This window comes from Prosopis cineraria, unplaced genomic scaffold (genome assembly GCF_029017545.1).
Source record: "Prosopis cineraria cultivar Desert tree isolate PC_DT_omini unplaced genomic scaffold, ASM2901754v1 PC13, whole genome shotgun sequence".
In the NCBI taxonomy this organism is placed as follows: Eukaryota; Viridiplantae; Streptophyta; class Magnoliopsida; order Fabales; family Fabaceae; genus Prosopis; species Prosopis cineraria.
Window position 1 is genome coordinate 22,456,408 of NW_026555344.1, and position 16,413 is coordinate 22,472,820.

Here is a 16,413-nt window from a genome sequence, read left to right on the forward strand (position 1 = left end):
GATGGAAGCTTATTAAAAAGGAAGGGGAAGTTGGTTATATGGAATAATTCTACTTTAAGGCAACAAATTTTGGAATGGCTCCATTCTAGTCCACAAGGGGGCCATTTAGGAACTCAAGCAACCTATCGCAGAATTAAAGCTTTATTTTGGTGGAAAAAGTTGATCATGATGTGACAGACTTTATGGAGCATTGTGACATGTGTGCCAGATGCAAGTATGAAGCTGTTGCCCCTCCTGGACTGTTAGTACCTCTTTCAATTCCAAACAGAATTTGGAAGAGTATTACTATGGATTTTATTGAAGGACTTACTAAATCTCATGGTAAGGACACGATTTGGGTTTTGGTAGATAGAATGAGTAAGTATGCACATTTTATCCGTCTTACTCATCCCTATTTAGCATCTTCGTTAGCACAAGTTTTTATGGATCGTGTTTATAAGTTACATGGTGCACCTGCTGAGATTATAAGTGACTGTGACCCAATTTTTGTGAGTGCTTTTAGAAGGAATTCTTGCAAATTTTAGGTGTTCAATAGCATCTTTCTATAGCCTATCATCTTCAAATGGATAGACAATCAGAAGTTCTTAACAGGTGCTTAGAAACCTATTTAAGGTGCATGTGTTGGGAGAAACCTAAGGAATGGAGTAAGTGGTTGTCACAAGCTAAGAGGTGGTACAACACCACCTTTCATACAACAACAAAGGCTACTTCATATGAAATTTTATATGGTTAGGCTCTTCCTATCCATTGTCCTTATTTACCTCACAATTTTGTTTTAGATGTGTTGGATAGATCCTTCACAGTAAGGGAAGAAATGTTGAAGGTTTTAAAGCATCGTCTGCATCAGGCTGCAAATATGATGAAGCAAAAAGCTGATGCTCATAGGACTGACCGTGAGTTCATGGTGGGACAATGGGTCTTTCTTAAGCTACAACCCTATAGACAACTATTTGCTGCAAGGAGTTCTCAAAAATTAGCACCTCTATTTTTTGGTTCCCTACAAGGTACTAGAAAATATAAGGGCGATTGCGTATAAGCTTGAACTACCACTAGAATTCAAAATACACCCTACATTTTATGTATCTTTGTTAAAGTTATGCCCTAATCCTAAAGTAAAACAAAGACACCCATCATTGGATTGGCCATAATTTCCATCAGTTACAGAACCTGAAAGCATTAAGTAGAAACGTGTTGGCAGGAAGAGAGGGAGAATTATAGCTGAAGTCTTGGTAAAATTGAAACTATTACTTGATGAAGAAGCATCATGGATGCCCTTACATCAACTTCAGTAGAAATTTCCAGTTTATTGTAAATGATCCTTGAGGGGAATGATGTTTTGAAGGGGGCTGTTGTTATGATTTTATAATTCTGACATTACTTAGTTATATTGTCAAGGGAATATAGCTGTTAGGTATTATTTCTTTGTATTAGTTCCCTACAAAAACCTTACAATTCAATTGTAACTCTATGTTGTGACAGATCAATAATACTCGTGCACTATTTAGTATCTCTTATCTTCTATTCTCTAATCTCTCTCAATTTCTTTGTTCCTCTATCTCTTTGTTCTTCTCTCTCAATCTTCTTCCTTCTCTATACTTCTCTATCTCCAAAAATTACAAACCTACATCAGCGAGTGTTTCATTGAGAGGGATTATGACAGATAATGGGTGTTAAGGAAATAATTTTATGATTTAATTCTGTCCATATTTAGTGTTCATATTGTAGCTATACTATGATCAATAGAATATACCAATTTTTGGCCATGGTTTGTTGCTCATGGGAAGTGTGGGAAAGTGCCTCCACCTTTGCAAATCCTTAGATGATTTGAAACAAAGTTCTCATGCTTGGTTTTGACAGATTCAGTGATATAGTTTTGAAGTTTGGGAAGAAAAAAAGTGTGATCATTTAGTGTTCTATAAACAACTAGGTGCTAACATAGTCCTACTTGTGTATGTTGATGATATTGTGATGAAAGGGAATGATACCTTGAGAATTTTATCAGTCAACATTTCCTCATTCTTAGTTTTAGATAAAAAGACTTGGCGCCATTGAAATGCTTCATGAGAGTTGAAGTAAGAATGCTATTATGTCAAAGGACGTATATTCTTGATGGGTAGATAGAAATGGAAAGTTGGGAGTTAAACTGTGTATACTATGATTTCATGTTTTTTTTAATAATCCCTATTACTTCTAATTTAAACCTTGCTAAGGGTGATGGTAAGCCATTTGAATAGTGTAGAGGACTAGTTGGGACTTGGGAAATAGAGGTACCTCATCATGACCGTATTGACATTGCATTCTCCATCCTTGCGTATTTGTTTGCCTCTATGGAGCATGTGCTTTGATCCTCTAGAATTCTTAATTTTAATGTTCTTGTGGGGTTTGGAAAGACAGGAGAGGAAAGATGAGTGGGGTAAAATGTAGGAGTGGGCCCCATACGTACTTCTACTCTGTCATTTTTTTCCATACTCCACAAATGCTTTACAATAAAAAAACTCTAGATGATAACATAAATACTTCAATTGGGGAACAGTGTCTGTCCTACAGGCATTGGGAATTTATGTTGAAAATCATGCAGCATTAAAAATGAAAAACATTTAGACATTTTAGAATTTCCTGGGTTGCCAATTTTAGTTCCATGTTCATGCTTATTCCTAGATACTCTGATAATTAATGAGTGAGTTTTGAGAAATTTAATGCTGATGTCCTTGGTATTTGACACCTTTAATTGTTGCATATGCATTCGGCCAATCATCATCTTTTCCTTGAGCCTTCTGATTGATTTGACTTCAGTCTGAAATATGATTAAATTATTCTTTGTTCTCAGATCTGGGATTGCCACAGCACCGTCTTGAAGGGGATGATTATCTTGCGGTTATAGATGAATTCATGCAAGCTGTCTTTACTCGTTGGCCACATGTTATTGTGCAGGTTTATTTTTGTTGCAATGCTGACATTCTAAGGAGAAAACAAGAGTAGCTTCTTGGAACGTCAGTTATATGTCCTGGGCACGTTTTTTGCATTTTTAAGTTTTTTTTTCTAAATTAGTCTTGACATCTTTTTAATTATAGCAATTTTAAATTTTAGTTTCTTGTACTAACACAGTTCGAAGATTTCCAAAGCAAGTGGGCATTTAAGTTATTGCAGAGGTATAGAAGTACCTACAGGATGTTCAATGATGATGTGCAGGTATAGATTTCTTTTATTTAATGACATATCATCTCCATCATTTTTTAGGGTACTATTATGACAACCTGGACCTTCAGATCAGAGCTCTTAGTATTGTGGTAGTTATCTATACCAATTTGTGTTTACGACTGTTTGGTGCCATGTTTCCAATTCGAGGTGATGTGTGGAAGTATTAAGAATTTATTTCTTATTGATGTAAACCAAAAGATGTAAATTTATGTTAGCTGTAGGGTCATTTTTGGATAATAGTTTTTTGCTCTTTGCCTATAAAAGTATACAAAAATAGGGGCCTCCTCACTTGTAAACATAAGAAAATTTATTTAAAAGAGAATACAAATTCTCTTAATCCATTCTGAGCAATTTACAATAATTGATTGTAGGTGAATTCATTGAATGCACTATGCTAGTATTTGTTCATTTGTGGAAGATCTTGTCACGTAAATTAGTATGGGATTAAACTCAGTTTAAAGTTGGAGATTTTTTTGAAACTTTTATCATAAATTACTTCCACCTGGCTTGATGTATATGGAATTCTCCTTACAGGGAACAGCTGGAGTTGCAATCGCTGGACTTCTTGGTGCTGTGAGAGCACAAGGAAGGCCTATGATTGACTTTCCAAAAATGAAGATTGTTGTTGCTGGTGCTGGAAGGTGAGTTTATCACATTAATATTTTATTATAAGCTAGAATTCTTGCATTTAATTCTGAAAACCTTCACATATTATAAGCTATAGGGTATCAGATGGTTTGTTTTAAAAATGAGAATATAGGAAGAGACAAGGTGGGAAGCACGGACATTGGCATGGAGATGGGACAAAAAGAAGAAGGTTAAGGGGCTGCATTATGTATTTTAAAGTGTTGTTGATGGAGGACAAAAAGATATTAAAGAAGATAAAAATTATTTGTAAATTAAAATTTACAAACAATTTAAAAAAATAGGATTTTAGAAAAAAGATTAGTAGTATTGTACTACTACTACAACAACAAGCTTTATCACTAGGTGGGGTCAGTAGGATTGTATGACACCATTGTACTCTATCAACTACCAAATTTTTGATATATTGTTATCTAAGAGGTATCGTTCAATAATTTCATTGAGTATTTTCTTTAGTTTTCTTCCATCTCTCTTCATAGGTTTCTAGATTACTTGCTCCACTCTTCTCACCGATGTCTCCCATGACCTTTATATAGGTGCTTTTCAATCACAAATAATTCTTGTATCCTTTCTCATCTTATATTTTATGTGTAACATCTCCATCAATTTCACCATCATTTTGAATAATTGCTGTCGAGTATTTGAACTTTGTCTCTTGTGGTATGATTTGATCTTCCAATCTAACTTCCAAATCACTACTCACTAGCCTCTTATTTGGAAGTTTGACCAACTCCCAAGTACCATTCTTGCCAAGTGCATCCATCTCCTCCTTGAGTGCCGATCTCCATTCAAGATATTTCATGGCCTCTTGGACATTCTTTGGAACTTCTTTGGCAGATACACATGCTGTGCAGGCTCTCAAGGTAGGAGATAATTTATCATAAGACACAAAATTGCTAATAGGATGCTTTGTAGTGCAAGATTTTGCACCTTTTCTCAAGGTTATAGGCCAACCTAGATCATTATTGTGAGGATTTGAGGGTAAGGACGATGATTGGCGTGATGTATAGGAATTTTGATGGGAAAGTTGTGCAATAAGAACTGATATAATCATATCTGATCCTAATCTGAAAACAGAATCAAATCAAAGATACACATAAAAGAAATAAAATAAAGAGTTAACGGGCAAAAACACCTTGGAAGTTTTCTCAAAGAAGCAATCAATATTCTTACTTTTTAAAAGGAGCAACGTGACCCCAGAAGTATTAGAAGCAGGGCAATGTTGCCCTTTTCAACCTCTCACTAACATTTGACTAACGGATATATAGCTAACAAATCTTTTGCATTGAATGAGACTCCACATGGCAACCTCACCCTTCACCATTTACTCTCTATCGCTCACCTTCCAAGTCTTCACCGCTCTCTTTTTGTTTCTTTTCTCCATTGCCATTCTTTCACTAGCATTGTCATCTTCTTGCTCCCTATACCCTTCCTTCTTTCACCTCACTACCGTTACTCTTCCTCCTTGTTTCTATCTGACCTCCTCCTTAAAGCCGTCTATGCATCCTCCTCCTAGATTAATTTGCCCTTTTGGTGATAGACCCTCCTAGAAAGTTCATTCCATTCATTTTCTTTCATTGAGGAAGAAACATCATTGAGAAACATGGGGAGACCTCAATGACAATGGTTTGCATGATTCTTGAGAAGGAATCCTTGGATTTGTCCGGATCTGAACAAACTAGGGAAAATTTAGAACCTTCCTGTCTTCTTCTTGAATAATGAACTTGTTCTGCCAAGGAATCGACGACAATCAACAATAGAATGAGTTCTGGATTTCTTTTGTTTATTCCTTCTATCTTGTCAAACCTGAATTGGAAGCGATTGTGAAGCATTTGTCTCGTTGGAGAAGATAGAAGAGAATGTGAGAAGTGTGTTTGCTGCCATGTGGTTTGCCACATCAGAGTTTTCATCCCTCTTTTGGTCAACCGTTAGTTAATCGTTCGTCAAAGGTTGGAAAAGGGCTACATTGTTCTACTTTTAACAAGCTCTTTTTAAAAGATAAGGGTATTGAGTGTTCTTTTGAGAAAACTTCCTTTTGCCCCTTAACCCTAAAATAAAATCTGATAAGACAAAATCAGAATCAGATAGGGTCTGATTCTGATTCTAAATTTTCAATAGGGACTAAGGATTTTATTTTGCATTTCAAAATGTAATCTTTTCATCTCTATGCAAGGGATAATCAATTTTAAATTTATTATTATTTTTAAAATTCTCTTTAGTTTTTCTTTCTTTCTTCCACACCTCCATTGTCGTCCTCAGTTTCCTTATTCTTTATGTGGATCTTTGTAGAGGATAATGTTTCTTATATATTCATGTATATGTACAAACAGATCCTATATATACATCAAGAGAGATAAAGTCTAATAAATAATAATAAAGCCTAATGAATGATATTAATAACTGCTAATTATTGACAATAATAACATAATATTCCCACACCTTCCTTCAAGTTAGTTCATAGATGCTAATCATGTCCAACTTGCTTATACAACTCTTAAAGGCAAGCTTAGGTAGCCCCTTGGTTAGCACATCCGTAGCTTATAACTTTGTAGGTAGGTATGTCAAGCATATACTACCTTCCTCTACTTTCTCTCTGATAAAATGTGTATTCACTTCAACATGTTTAGATCTCTCATGCTGTACAGATTCAATGCCATGCTTATGGCAGCCTTATTATCACAATACAACTTCATTGGTGGATCTACTCTGACTTGTATTTCTTCCGTAACCCTTCTTATCCAGAGTTCTTCTTTAATTCCTTGAGCTAATGCTCTCAATTCTGATTCAGCACTGCTTCTAGATACAACTCTTGCTTTTGACTTTTCCAAGTCACTTAGTTTCCCTACACTAACGAGCAATAGCCAAAGGTGGATCTCCTGTCTCCATAGGTCCTCCCCAATCTGCATCTATATAGATCTCAATTGTCCTTTGATCATGCTTCTTAAACAGCAATCCCTTACCAGGTGTACCTTTAAGGTATCTAAGAATCTTGTATACAGCTTCCAGGTGTTTCTTCCTTGGATCACACGTGTATTGACTCGTTACATTGACTGCAAAAGCAATATTTGGCCTTGTATGAGATAGATAAATCAATTTCCCAACCAGTCTTTGATATCTGTCTTTATCAATAGTTTCTTCTTTTTCCTTGCCCTCTTCTTCTTCAACCTCATCATGGAGTTGTCTTCTCCTTCTGACTCCTCCTCACTATTTTTCTTAGACTTCTTTCTCGGGACCGCAATAGGAATTTCCTCAGGTTTACAACCTAACATGCCAGTTTCCTTAAAAGATCAAGTACATACTTCTTTTGAGACACATATATGCCTTGTTTTGACTTTGCAACTTCCATCCCGAAAAATATTTCAAGTTTCCAAGATCCTTGACTTCAAATTCTTTACTTAGGACAATCTTTTATCCTTGCTATTTCCTCAACATGATCTCTTGTAAGAATTATATCATCTACATATACAATGAGGATGCACTTCTTGGCTTTCTCAGTCTTAACAAACATCGTATGATCTGATAATCGTTATTTATAGTCTTTTGACTTCAAAACCTTTGAGAATCTATCAAACCATGCTCTAGGTGACTGTTTCAAGCCATATAGGGATTTCTTTTGCTGGCATACTTTGTCACTTTTGCCTTTATCAAACCTCGAAGGTAGAGTCATGTAGACTTCTTTTTTTAATTCTCCATTTAGAAAGGCATTCTTGATATCTAGTTGATGGAGTGACCATTCAAGATTAGCTGCTACTGATAATAGAATTCTAATAGTGTTTAGTTTTGCAATTGACGCAAACGTCTCTTTGTAGCCTATACTATATGTTTGGGTAAAACCTCTTGCTACTAACTGTGCCTTTAACTTGTCAAGTATGCTACCAGCCTCATACTTCGGGGTGAAGATCCACTTGCAACTAACCAATTTCTTACCTTTAGGTCTTTCAACAATCTCCCATGTTCCATTTTTCTCCAAAGCTCTCATTTCCTCCATAACTACATTTCTCCATTTTGGCATTCCCAGTGCCTCTTGGATGTTGTTAGGAATAACAACTTTATCCAAATTAGTGATGAAGGCCTAGTGACCCGGAGAGAGAGCCTTGTAGGATACATGCTTTTGAATCGGATGTAAAGTGCAAGAGCGAGGTGGTTTTCGGAGAGCAATAGGTAGATCAAGATCAACAGGTTCACTTCCTTGTTCTGAATCATTTGGCTCACTGGATGGATCTGTCTTTGGTACATCAACTCCAAGAACAATCTCTGGTTTTGACTCTCTTGGTGCCTCAGGTATGAATTGCTCACTATCTTTGGATTTCTTTTTTCGAGTGTAAACTAATAACGCTCCCTTTTGTGGTCTTTCTACATCTTCCTCTGCTTTATTGTTTTTCTCAAATTTTGGCATAAGAGAAGAGGTTGGTGTTGATGAGGGTGATGGCTGTGTTATAGGAGGTAGTGGCTCAAGAAATACATATTCTATGTTCGGTTTTAGTTTCCAAGTCTGAGATTCACCTATGTTCTCCCTCTGAAATGAAGAATTGGGATAGAATGGAGTAGTTTCACGAAAGGTGACATCAAGACTAACAAATGTGTGTTTTGTGATAGGGTCAAAACATTTGTACCCTTTCTGGGTAGGAGAATAGCCAAGGAATATGCACTTGGTGGCTTGAGATCTAAGTTTGGTACTTTGGTGGTTATGAACAATAGTTGTACAACCAAACACACGAAATGGAAGATTGGTTTCAATATGGGAGGTGGAAAAAAACTTTGCAACTTGTGGAGAGGGGTTTCAAAAGATAAGACCCGACTGGGCATGTGGTTGATAAAGTAAGTTGCGGTCAAAATGGCATTCCCCCAATAAAACTTAAGCACATTATAGGTCAACATGAGTGCTCTAGCAACGTCAAGAATATGGCAATTTTTCCTTTCTGCAACCCTATTTTGCTGGGATGTATGAGCACAAGAACTAGTATGCGCGATATTGTGCAATTGGATAAAGGTATTCAAAGATTGGTTAATGTACTCAGTGCCATTGTCGGTGTGTAAAACTTGGATGGTGGTATTAAACTGGGTTTTGATCATATTGAAGAAATTTATGAACATAGATGCAGCCTCAGATTTGTTTTGTAAAAGGTAAACCCAACAGACGCGAGTGTGGTCATCAATAAAGGAAATGAACCATGTCGCTTTAGTACGATTGGGTGTATGAGATGGTCCCCACAATTATTGTGAATGGTTGTGAAAGGTTTGGTAGGTATGTATTTTTGCTTTGGGAAAGGACGTTCTGTGGTGTTTGGCAAGATCACACACTTCACAATGAATGTCATTAATATTCAAGTTGGGACATAAAGTTGGGAACAATCGTTGAAGATAATGAAAATTAGGATGACCCATCCTCTTATGCCACAATATAAAATCATTAACTTTAGAGGAGGATGCAAAATTACCAACAATCGAGCAGTTACTAGCTCAGGCGGAGACTTCAAAATAGTAGAGCCCCTCATACTCCTTAGCATTTCCAATTGTCGCCCCAGATGATAGATCCTGAAACACACAACGAGATGGGAGAAATTTAGCATAACAATTTGATTGCTTGGTCAATTGGCAAACTTAAAGTAAATTGCAACCAAACTTAGGCACATGAAGTACAAATTCCAGCACTATAGAATCTGAAATCTGAATACTCCCTTTTCCCGCTATAGGTGCTAATGAGCCATTTGCAATCTTGATTTAATATTCCCAGCACATGGGGCATAAGCGGTAAACAACTCATGGCAATTTGTCATGTGATCGGAGGCTCCAGAGTCAACAATCCACAGTGTTCTATTACGTGATGTTGTTAAAGCTTGAAGGGAGGAACCTTTTTTCACCACTAATGCAACAGGTATAGCTTTGGCAACATTTGATATGAAACATAGGAATATTATTATTCCTATAATGTCAGACATAAATCAATTCCCATATCTGAGACAAATTAGACACCCAGACCCATTACAATGCGAAAGTAGTATAGAACATGCTGGGATAAAGCAAGAGTCCATGAATGAAGGTTGCCCAGACGGAGTACATACTGGGATCTGGTCGGAATCTTCAAGTTGATGGCGGAGGAAATCATCGAACTTGCATTGGACCATGCACGCTCCCCTACGCACTGGTGAAGCGTCCCTGGCACCGAAGACTGTTGAGGCGTGTGTGACTAACACTTGCCACCGTTGGCCGTGATGTTTCTAGGTTTGACCGATCAGAGCCTCCTTTTCCTCATGGGGTTGGCGATGAAGGTCAACAAAGCCTCAGCAGCACTCATATGAACACCCCACAATACTATACAAGCTGCAATATGCGATCCATAACATGAAACCCTAAAAAATTATTTCCAGAATTTTTCTGGCATGGCTTTGATACCATGTGGATCTTTGGAGAGGATAATATTTCATATATATTCATGTATATGTACAAATAGATACTATATATATACATCAGAGAGATAAAGCCTAATAAATAATAATAAAGCCTAACAAATGATTCTAATAACTGCTAATTATTGACAATAATAACATAAACTTTATTTTTGTTATTTGTTTGATATCATTAGCTTTGGTGTCAAAGCAAAGTTATACTACAAACACTTGACTGTTTTCTCCATTAAAAAGAAAATTATCACTATTGGAGTTCTCTAAATCATACTGTTTGTACAAGATCACTACTTAAGACCACAAGTGACCATGCTATGAGGATTGCAATGTCAAGATCAGCTTGTCCCCAAAGTCTATTCACCAATGTTGTTGTCATGTTTTAAAGTCCTGAGTATGGCAATTGGCCTGTGATCCATTGGATGCGCTTGCACATTTTAAGGACCTTGTCTTTATAAATTGTGGGAATATTTGGTATTTATTGTAAATAAATATTGTGTAGTCTTTATTGGGTTTTATTGGTCATTATTAGTAATTATTTCCCCTTGTATATATATAGTCAGCTTGTACTTAGTATTCGTACGAATAAGAAATATTATTTCTCTCTCAAATTTTACATGGCATCAGAGCAAATGGTTTGAAATCTTCATTAGGATTTTCTGGGTTATTGTTCATGCAAGAGATCATGTAAGGTAGTCTGCACAACACCTTAGGGCTGTGATGCAGGTACTCTTCGAGAATGTTGTGTGGCTCTCACTACCCCTTAGGTGTGTCTTGACAGATCCGATCGGCACAACCCCCGGAGGACACGACAATCGCTAGCGCATGTGAGCTACACACACCACTCGAATGTTTGACGCTAGAACTACTTCAGCAGCGTATGGAAACGCATACAGCCCCTGTTTTGGCCGTGACTTTGTTTTTCGGCAACAAAGAGCCTTTTTCGGTGAGATCTAGGCCTCATAAACGTCTGGGTACTCTCCCTTGACATTTGTTATCCCTCCTGTGCATTTAGGGTTTGTTTGAAGGAGTCTGGAGTTCTCTTGGGATGTGGCTACTAATTCTTTTCTGCTATATGGGTTTTGTCTCATAGGGAGCCTTAGGAGTGGTTATTTGGACTCTCCTAGGTGACCAGATATGGGACCATAATGTCATTGGCAAATTATGGGCCTACAACAATAATTGCCAAAAGAGGAACATTTCTTCAGGCTTTAAAAACATCTCGCAATGCCATAGTCTGGATTGTTGACTTAGGATCCTTCGACCATATGACTTGTTGTCATGAGTTGTTCACCATTTACACTCCATATGTTGGAAATGTTAAAGTCAAGATTATAGATGGCTCCTTGACACTGGTAGCAAAAAAGGGAAGTATTTGAATTTCTAACTTACACTGTTGGCATCTGTCCTTCACGTGCCCAAGTTTGATTGTAACTTACTTTCAATTAGTCAATTGACTATCCAGTCAAATTGTTATGCTAAATTCTTCCCATCCCATTGTATGTTTCAGGATCTGTCATTTAGAGTGACAATCAGAAGTGCTAAGGAGTTTGAAGGGCTCTACTATTTTGAAGCCACTACTCGAGTGGGTAACTCCTCGATTGTGGGTAACTCCGCATCTATTTCTAAAGTTAATGATTTTCTATTATGGCATAAGAGGATGGGTCATCCTAATTTTTATTACCTTCAACGATTGTTCCCAATTCTTTGTCCAAACCTGAATATTAATGACCTTCATTGTGAGGTGTGTGAATTGGTCAAACATCATAGAACATCCTTTCCTAGAGCAAAATACATGCCTACTAAACCTTTCACAATCATTCATAGTGACTTGTGGGGACTATCCCGTACACCTACTTGTATTAAAGCCATGTGGTTCATTTCCTTCATTAATGACCATACTCGTGTCAGTTGGGTTTCTCTTTTACGAAACAAGTCTAAGACTGCATCCACGTTCATTCCTTTCTTTAACATGATCAAAACCCAGTTTAATACCACCATCCAAGTCTTACACACCAACAGTGGCATATAATTCTTTAATCAATCTTTGAGCACTTCTCTCCACATGCGCAATATAGTCCATACTAGTTCTTGTGCTCATACACCTCAATAGCAGGGGTTGCGGAAAGGAAAAATCGTCACATACTTAATGTTGATAGGGTCCTCATGTTCGCCTGTAATGTGCTTTAGGGGGATGCCATTTTGGACGCGACCTACCACATCAATCGTATGCCTAGTCGAATCTTATCCTTAGAAACTCCTCCATGAATTGAAAATTATTTTCTCCACATCCCATATTGAAATCAATCTTCCCCTTCGTGTGTTTAGTTGCATAACCTTTGTCCATAACCACCAGCACCAAACTTGAACCTCAAGCCATCAAATGCATATCCCTTAGCTATTCTCCTACTTAAAAAAGATACAAATGCTTTGACCCTGTCACAAAACACACATTTGTCAGCCTTGATGTAACCTTACATGAAGCTACTCTATTCTATCCCAATTCTTCAAATCAGGGGGAGAGCACAGGTGAATTTTAGACTTGAGAACAAGAATCTAACAAAGAATTAGTGCTTCTTGAGCCTCCAACTGAACCTGAGCCATCTACCCTTCCAACATCCCTTCCAGTGCCATCTCCTCTTATGCCACAATATGAGGAACATAGGCAAACAGGAGGAGAGGCAGAAAGACCACAACAAGGAGAACTTTATGTTTACACTCGAAAAAAGAAATCAAAAGATAATGAGCAACTTGTACCTGAAGTACCAAGAGAGTTGACTCTAGAGGTCTCGTGGTGACTCAGAATTTGTGGTGACTTCTAAAACCCCAAAACTCGATAGTGCAAAACAAGTAAGTGAATCTACTGACCTTGATCTTCCTATTGCTTTGAGAAAGCAACCTCGCTCATATACCTTTCATCCAATAGAGGGTTTGTTTCGTACAATGCGCTTTCTCCTCAATATCAGGCTTTTGTTACTAATCTTGATAAAGTGAAGGTACCTAAGACTATACAAGAAGCTCTAAGCATTCCTGGATGGAGAAGTGCATGGAGGAAATGAGGACTTAGAAAAGAATGAGACATGAGAACTTGTTCAGCTACTAAAAGGAAAGAGAACAGTGAGTTGTAAGTTCATGTTCACCCCAAAATACAAGGCAGATGGAGCTCTTGACTAGTTGAAAGCTCGCTTGGTTGCAAGGGGTTTTACCCAAACATATGGCTTAGATTATGAAGAAACTTTTGCTCTGGTTGCAAAGTTAAACACTATCAGAGTCTTATTGTCTGTAGCAGCTAATCTTGAGTGGCCTCTTCACCAACTTGACATCAAAAATGCCTTTTAAATGGAGAGTTGAAGGAAGAAGTCTACATGACTCTACCACCCGGTTTGATAAAGGTAGGGCAAATTAAGTTTGTAAATTGAAAAAGTCTATATATGGCTTGAAACAGTCACTAAGAGCTTGGTTTGACAGGTTCTCAAAAGTCCAAAAGTTTGAAGGTTAAGCAAGCCCTGTCAGATCATACAATGTTTGTCAAAGTCAAAGGAAGCAGGAAATGTATCCTTATTGTCTATGTTGATGGCATAATACTCATCAGAGATCACCTTGAGGAGATAGAAAAGGTAAAGGCTGCCCTTGGCAAGGAATTTGAAGTCAAAGATCTCAAAAAGCTAAAATACTTTCTTGGGATGGAAGTTGCCAAGTCAAGGAGAGGGATCTATGTTTTTCAGAGAAAGTGTATACTTGACCTTCTTATTGAGACAGGTATGTTGGGTTGCAGACTTGTTGACACTCCTAATGAGGTCAAGAAACTGAAGAAGAAACCTAAAGACAAGCATGGGAAAGAGAAAGACTCCAAGGGGAAAGAAAATTCAGATGAGGAACATGTGGAAGAAAAGGAAGAAGCTACTGACAAAGAGATATATCAGAAACTTGTTGGAAAACTAATATCTTTCCCATACAAGGCCAGATATAGCATTCGTTGTTAGTATAGCCAGTCAATATATGAGCTACCCAATGAAGAGTCATATGGAAGCAGTTTACAAGATTTTGAGACATCTGAAAGGTACTCCTATAAAGGATTATTCGTTAGAAAATGTGAGCAAAGATCTATAGAAGTTTACACTGATGCAAGTTGGGGTGGAACTTATAGAGATCGAAGGTCAACCTTTGGTTATTGTTCATTTGTGTGGGGAAATCTAGTGACATGGAGAAGCTAGAAGCAAAGAATTGTTTCAAGAAGTAGTGCTGAATCAGAGTTGAAAGCTTTCGCTCAAGAAATATCAGAGGAGTTGTGGTTGGTATGAGTCTTGAATGAAATACAGGTTGAAGCAAGTTCACCATTGAAGCTCTATTATGATAATAAAGCTGCCATAATCATGACTTTAAATCTAGTACAACATGACCGGTCGAAACATGTAGAGATAGACTGACACTTCATCAGAGAAAAGGTGGAAGAAGGAATTATATGTTTGACATATTTGCCTACAAAGTTGCAAGCAGCTAATGTTTTGACTAAAAGGTTACTTGGCCCTGCTTTTGAGAATTATATAAGCAAGTTGGACATGATTAGCATCTATGATCCAACTTGAGGGGGAGTGTGGGAATACTTGGTATTTATTGTAAATATTGTATAGTCTTTATTAGGTTTTATTAGTCTTTATTAGTAATTATTTTCCCTTATGTCTATATAGTCAGCTTGTACTCAGTATTTATATGAATAAGAAATATTATTTCTCTCTCAAATTCTACAGAAATAACAATAAGACAATCAACAATGTCTTTATGCTCTGCTTCACCTTCACAAATAACATTTCATCCAATAGTTTTTTGTGCAAATGAAAATGTACAACTGCCTTTGCTTGAGAAACATGGATTCTTACAAGGCTTTTTAGTGGTTTGTTTCAAATGAGAATCTATGCTTAGTTTTCTATCATTGAGGAGATTCATTTTCATGGGATGATGTCATGGCTTCATATGGTTATATTTGTGTTGCTGCAGTGCAGGAATTGGTGTTCTTAATGCTGTAAGGAAAACAATGGCAAGGATGTTGGGTAATACTGAAGTAGCTTTTGAGAGTGCAAAGAGTCAATTCTGGGTTGTTGACGCTGAGGTATTGGATAACATCATATCCTTAATGCATAGAACATTGTTCATTTGTTTAATCAAATTAATTATGTGATATATATGACAGCATTAGTTTATTTTAGTGGATATTCATGTACCAATGGCATTTGTCTTTCATAACCTTGTCTTGTGTTTTGAAATCTGGTGTTAGTCCTAGAAAAGAAAAGGGAGTATAAATTCTAAGGGATTAGGATTCTATTATTAACTTAGAGTCTTGGAGTTTGTTATTGCCTAATGATGTAAAAGGCGCTCGCCTCAGCGCCTAAGGTGCCTGGGCGAGGCGCTGAACTTGGCCATCGCCTCTCAAGTGAAGAGAGGCGATGGGTTTCATCAGGCGCTTGCCTTTGAGCGCTTGTGCGCCTCGCATATCCTAAAGGCGCACGACTGACAGCACTTGGAAGCAGTGAAGATGAGAAGATCAAGAGAAGACAAAGACGGAAGATTTCAGAAGAGAAGACGATAAAGGAAGATGAAGGAGTGAAGAATGCTGACTGGGTGTGAAAGAACCGAAAAGAAGAGTAGAAGTTGGTTCTTGTTCGGACCGCCGGTGTCGACTGGGTATGCAAGAATCAGAGATGAGAACTCGTCTGCACTCCACCGACTGGGTACGACCGTACCGTGCGAGTATGCTAGCTGGCCATAAGTTCAGCATCGTGGACTGAATATCATCCATTAAAATATAATTTTTTTAAACCAAAATCCATTAAAATATGATAAAAAATATAGTAAATAATTATAAAAAATTTAACAAATCCTATCTTATCTTGTGAGAGAAACGTATAACATATAATAAATTAGGGAAGATTTAAATTTTAAATAAAAGATAATGAAAAATATTATATATAGAAAAAGATTTTAATTAATTATAAGAAATTCTCTTTGATTTAAATTTTAAATATGAGACAATTATAAAAGATTTAACAAATCCTATCCTATCTTGTGGGAGAAACGTATAACATAATAAATTAGGGAAGATTTGAATTTTAAATAAAAGATAATGAAAAATATTATATATAGAAAAAGATTTTAATTAATTATAAGAAATTAT

At 37.0% G+C, this 16,413-nt stretch overlaps 1 protein-coding gene across 2 annotated transcripts in view; it reads left to right on the forward strand.

Annotated features, from left to right (window-relative positions):
• The window catches only part of LOC129290321 (NAD-dependent malic enzyme 62 kDa isoform, mitochondrial), a 78,836-nt gene that overhangs the window by 21,564 nt on the left and 40,859 nt on the right, over positions 1-16,413 (forward strand). For both annotated transcript variants that reach the window (XM_054927060.1, XM_054927061.1), the window contains 4 exons: positions 2,828-2,931; positions 3,106-3,189; positions 3,733-3,839; positions 15,240-15,351. In XM_054927060.1, coding sequence (XP_054783035.1) covers positions 2,828-2,931; positions 3,106-3,189; positions 3,733-3,839; positions 15,240-15,351 — 407 coding nt within the window. The remainder of the gene's footprint in view (positions 1-2,827; positions 2,932-3,105; positions 3,190-3,732; positions 3,840-15,239; positions 15,352-16,413) is intronic.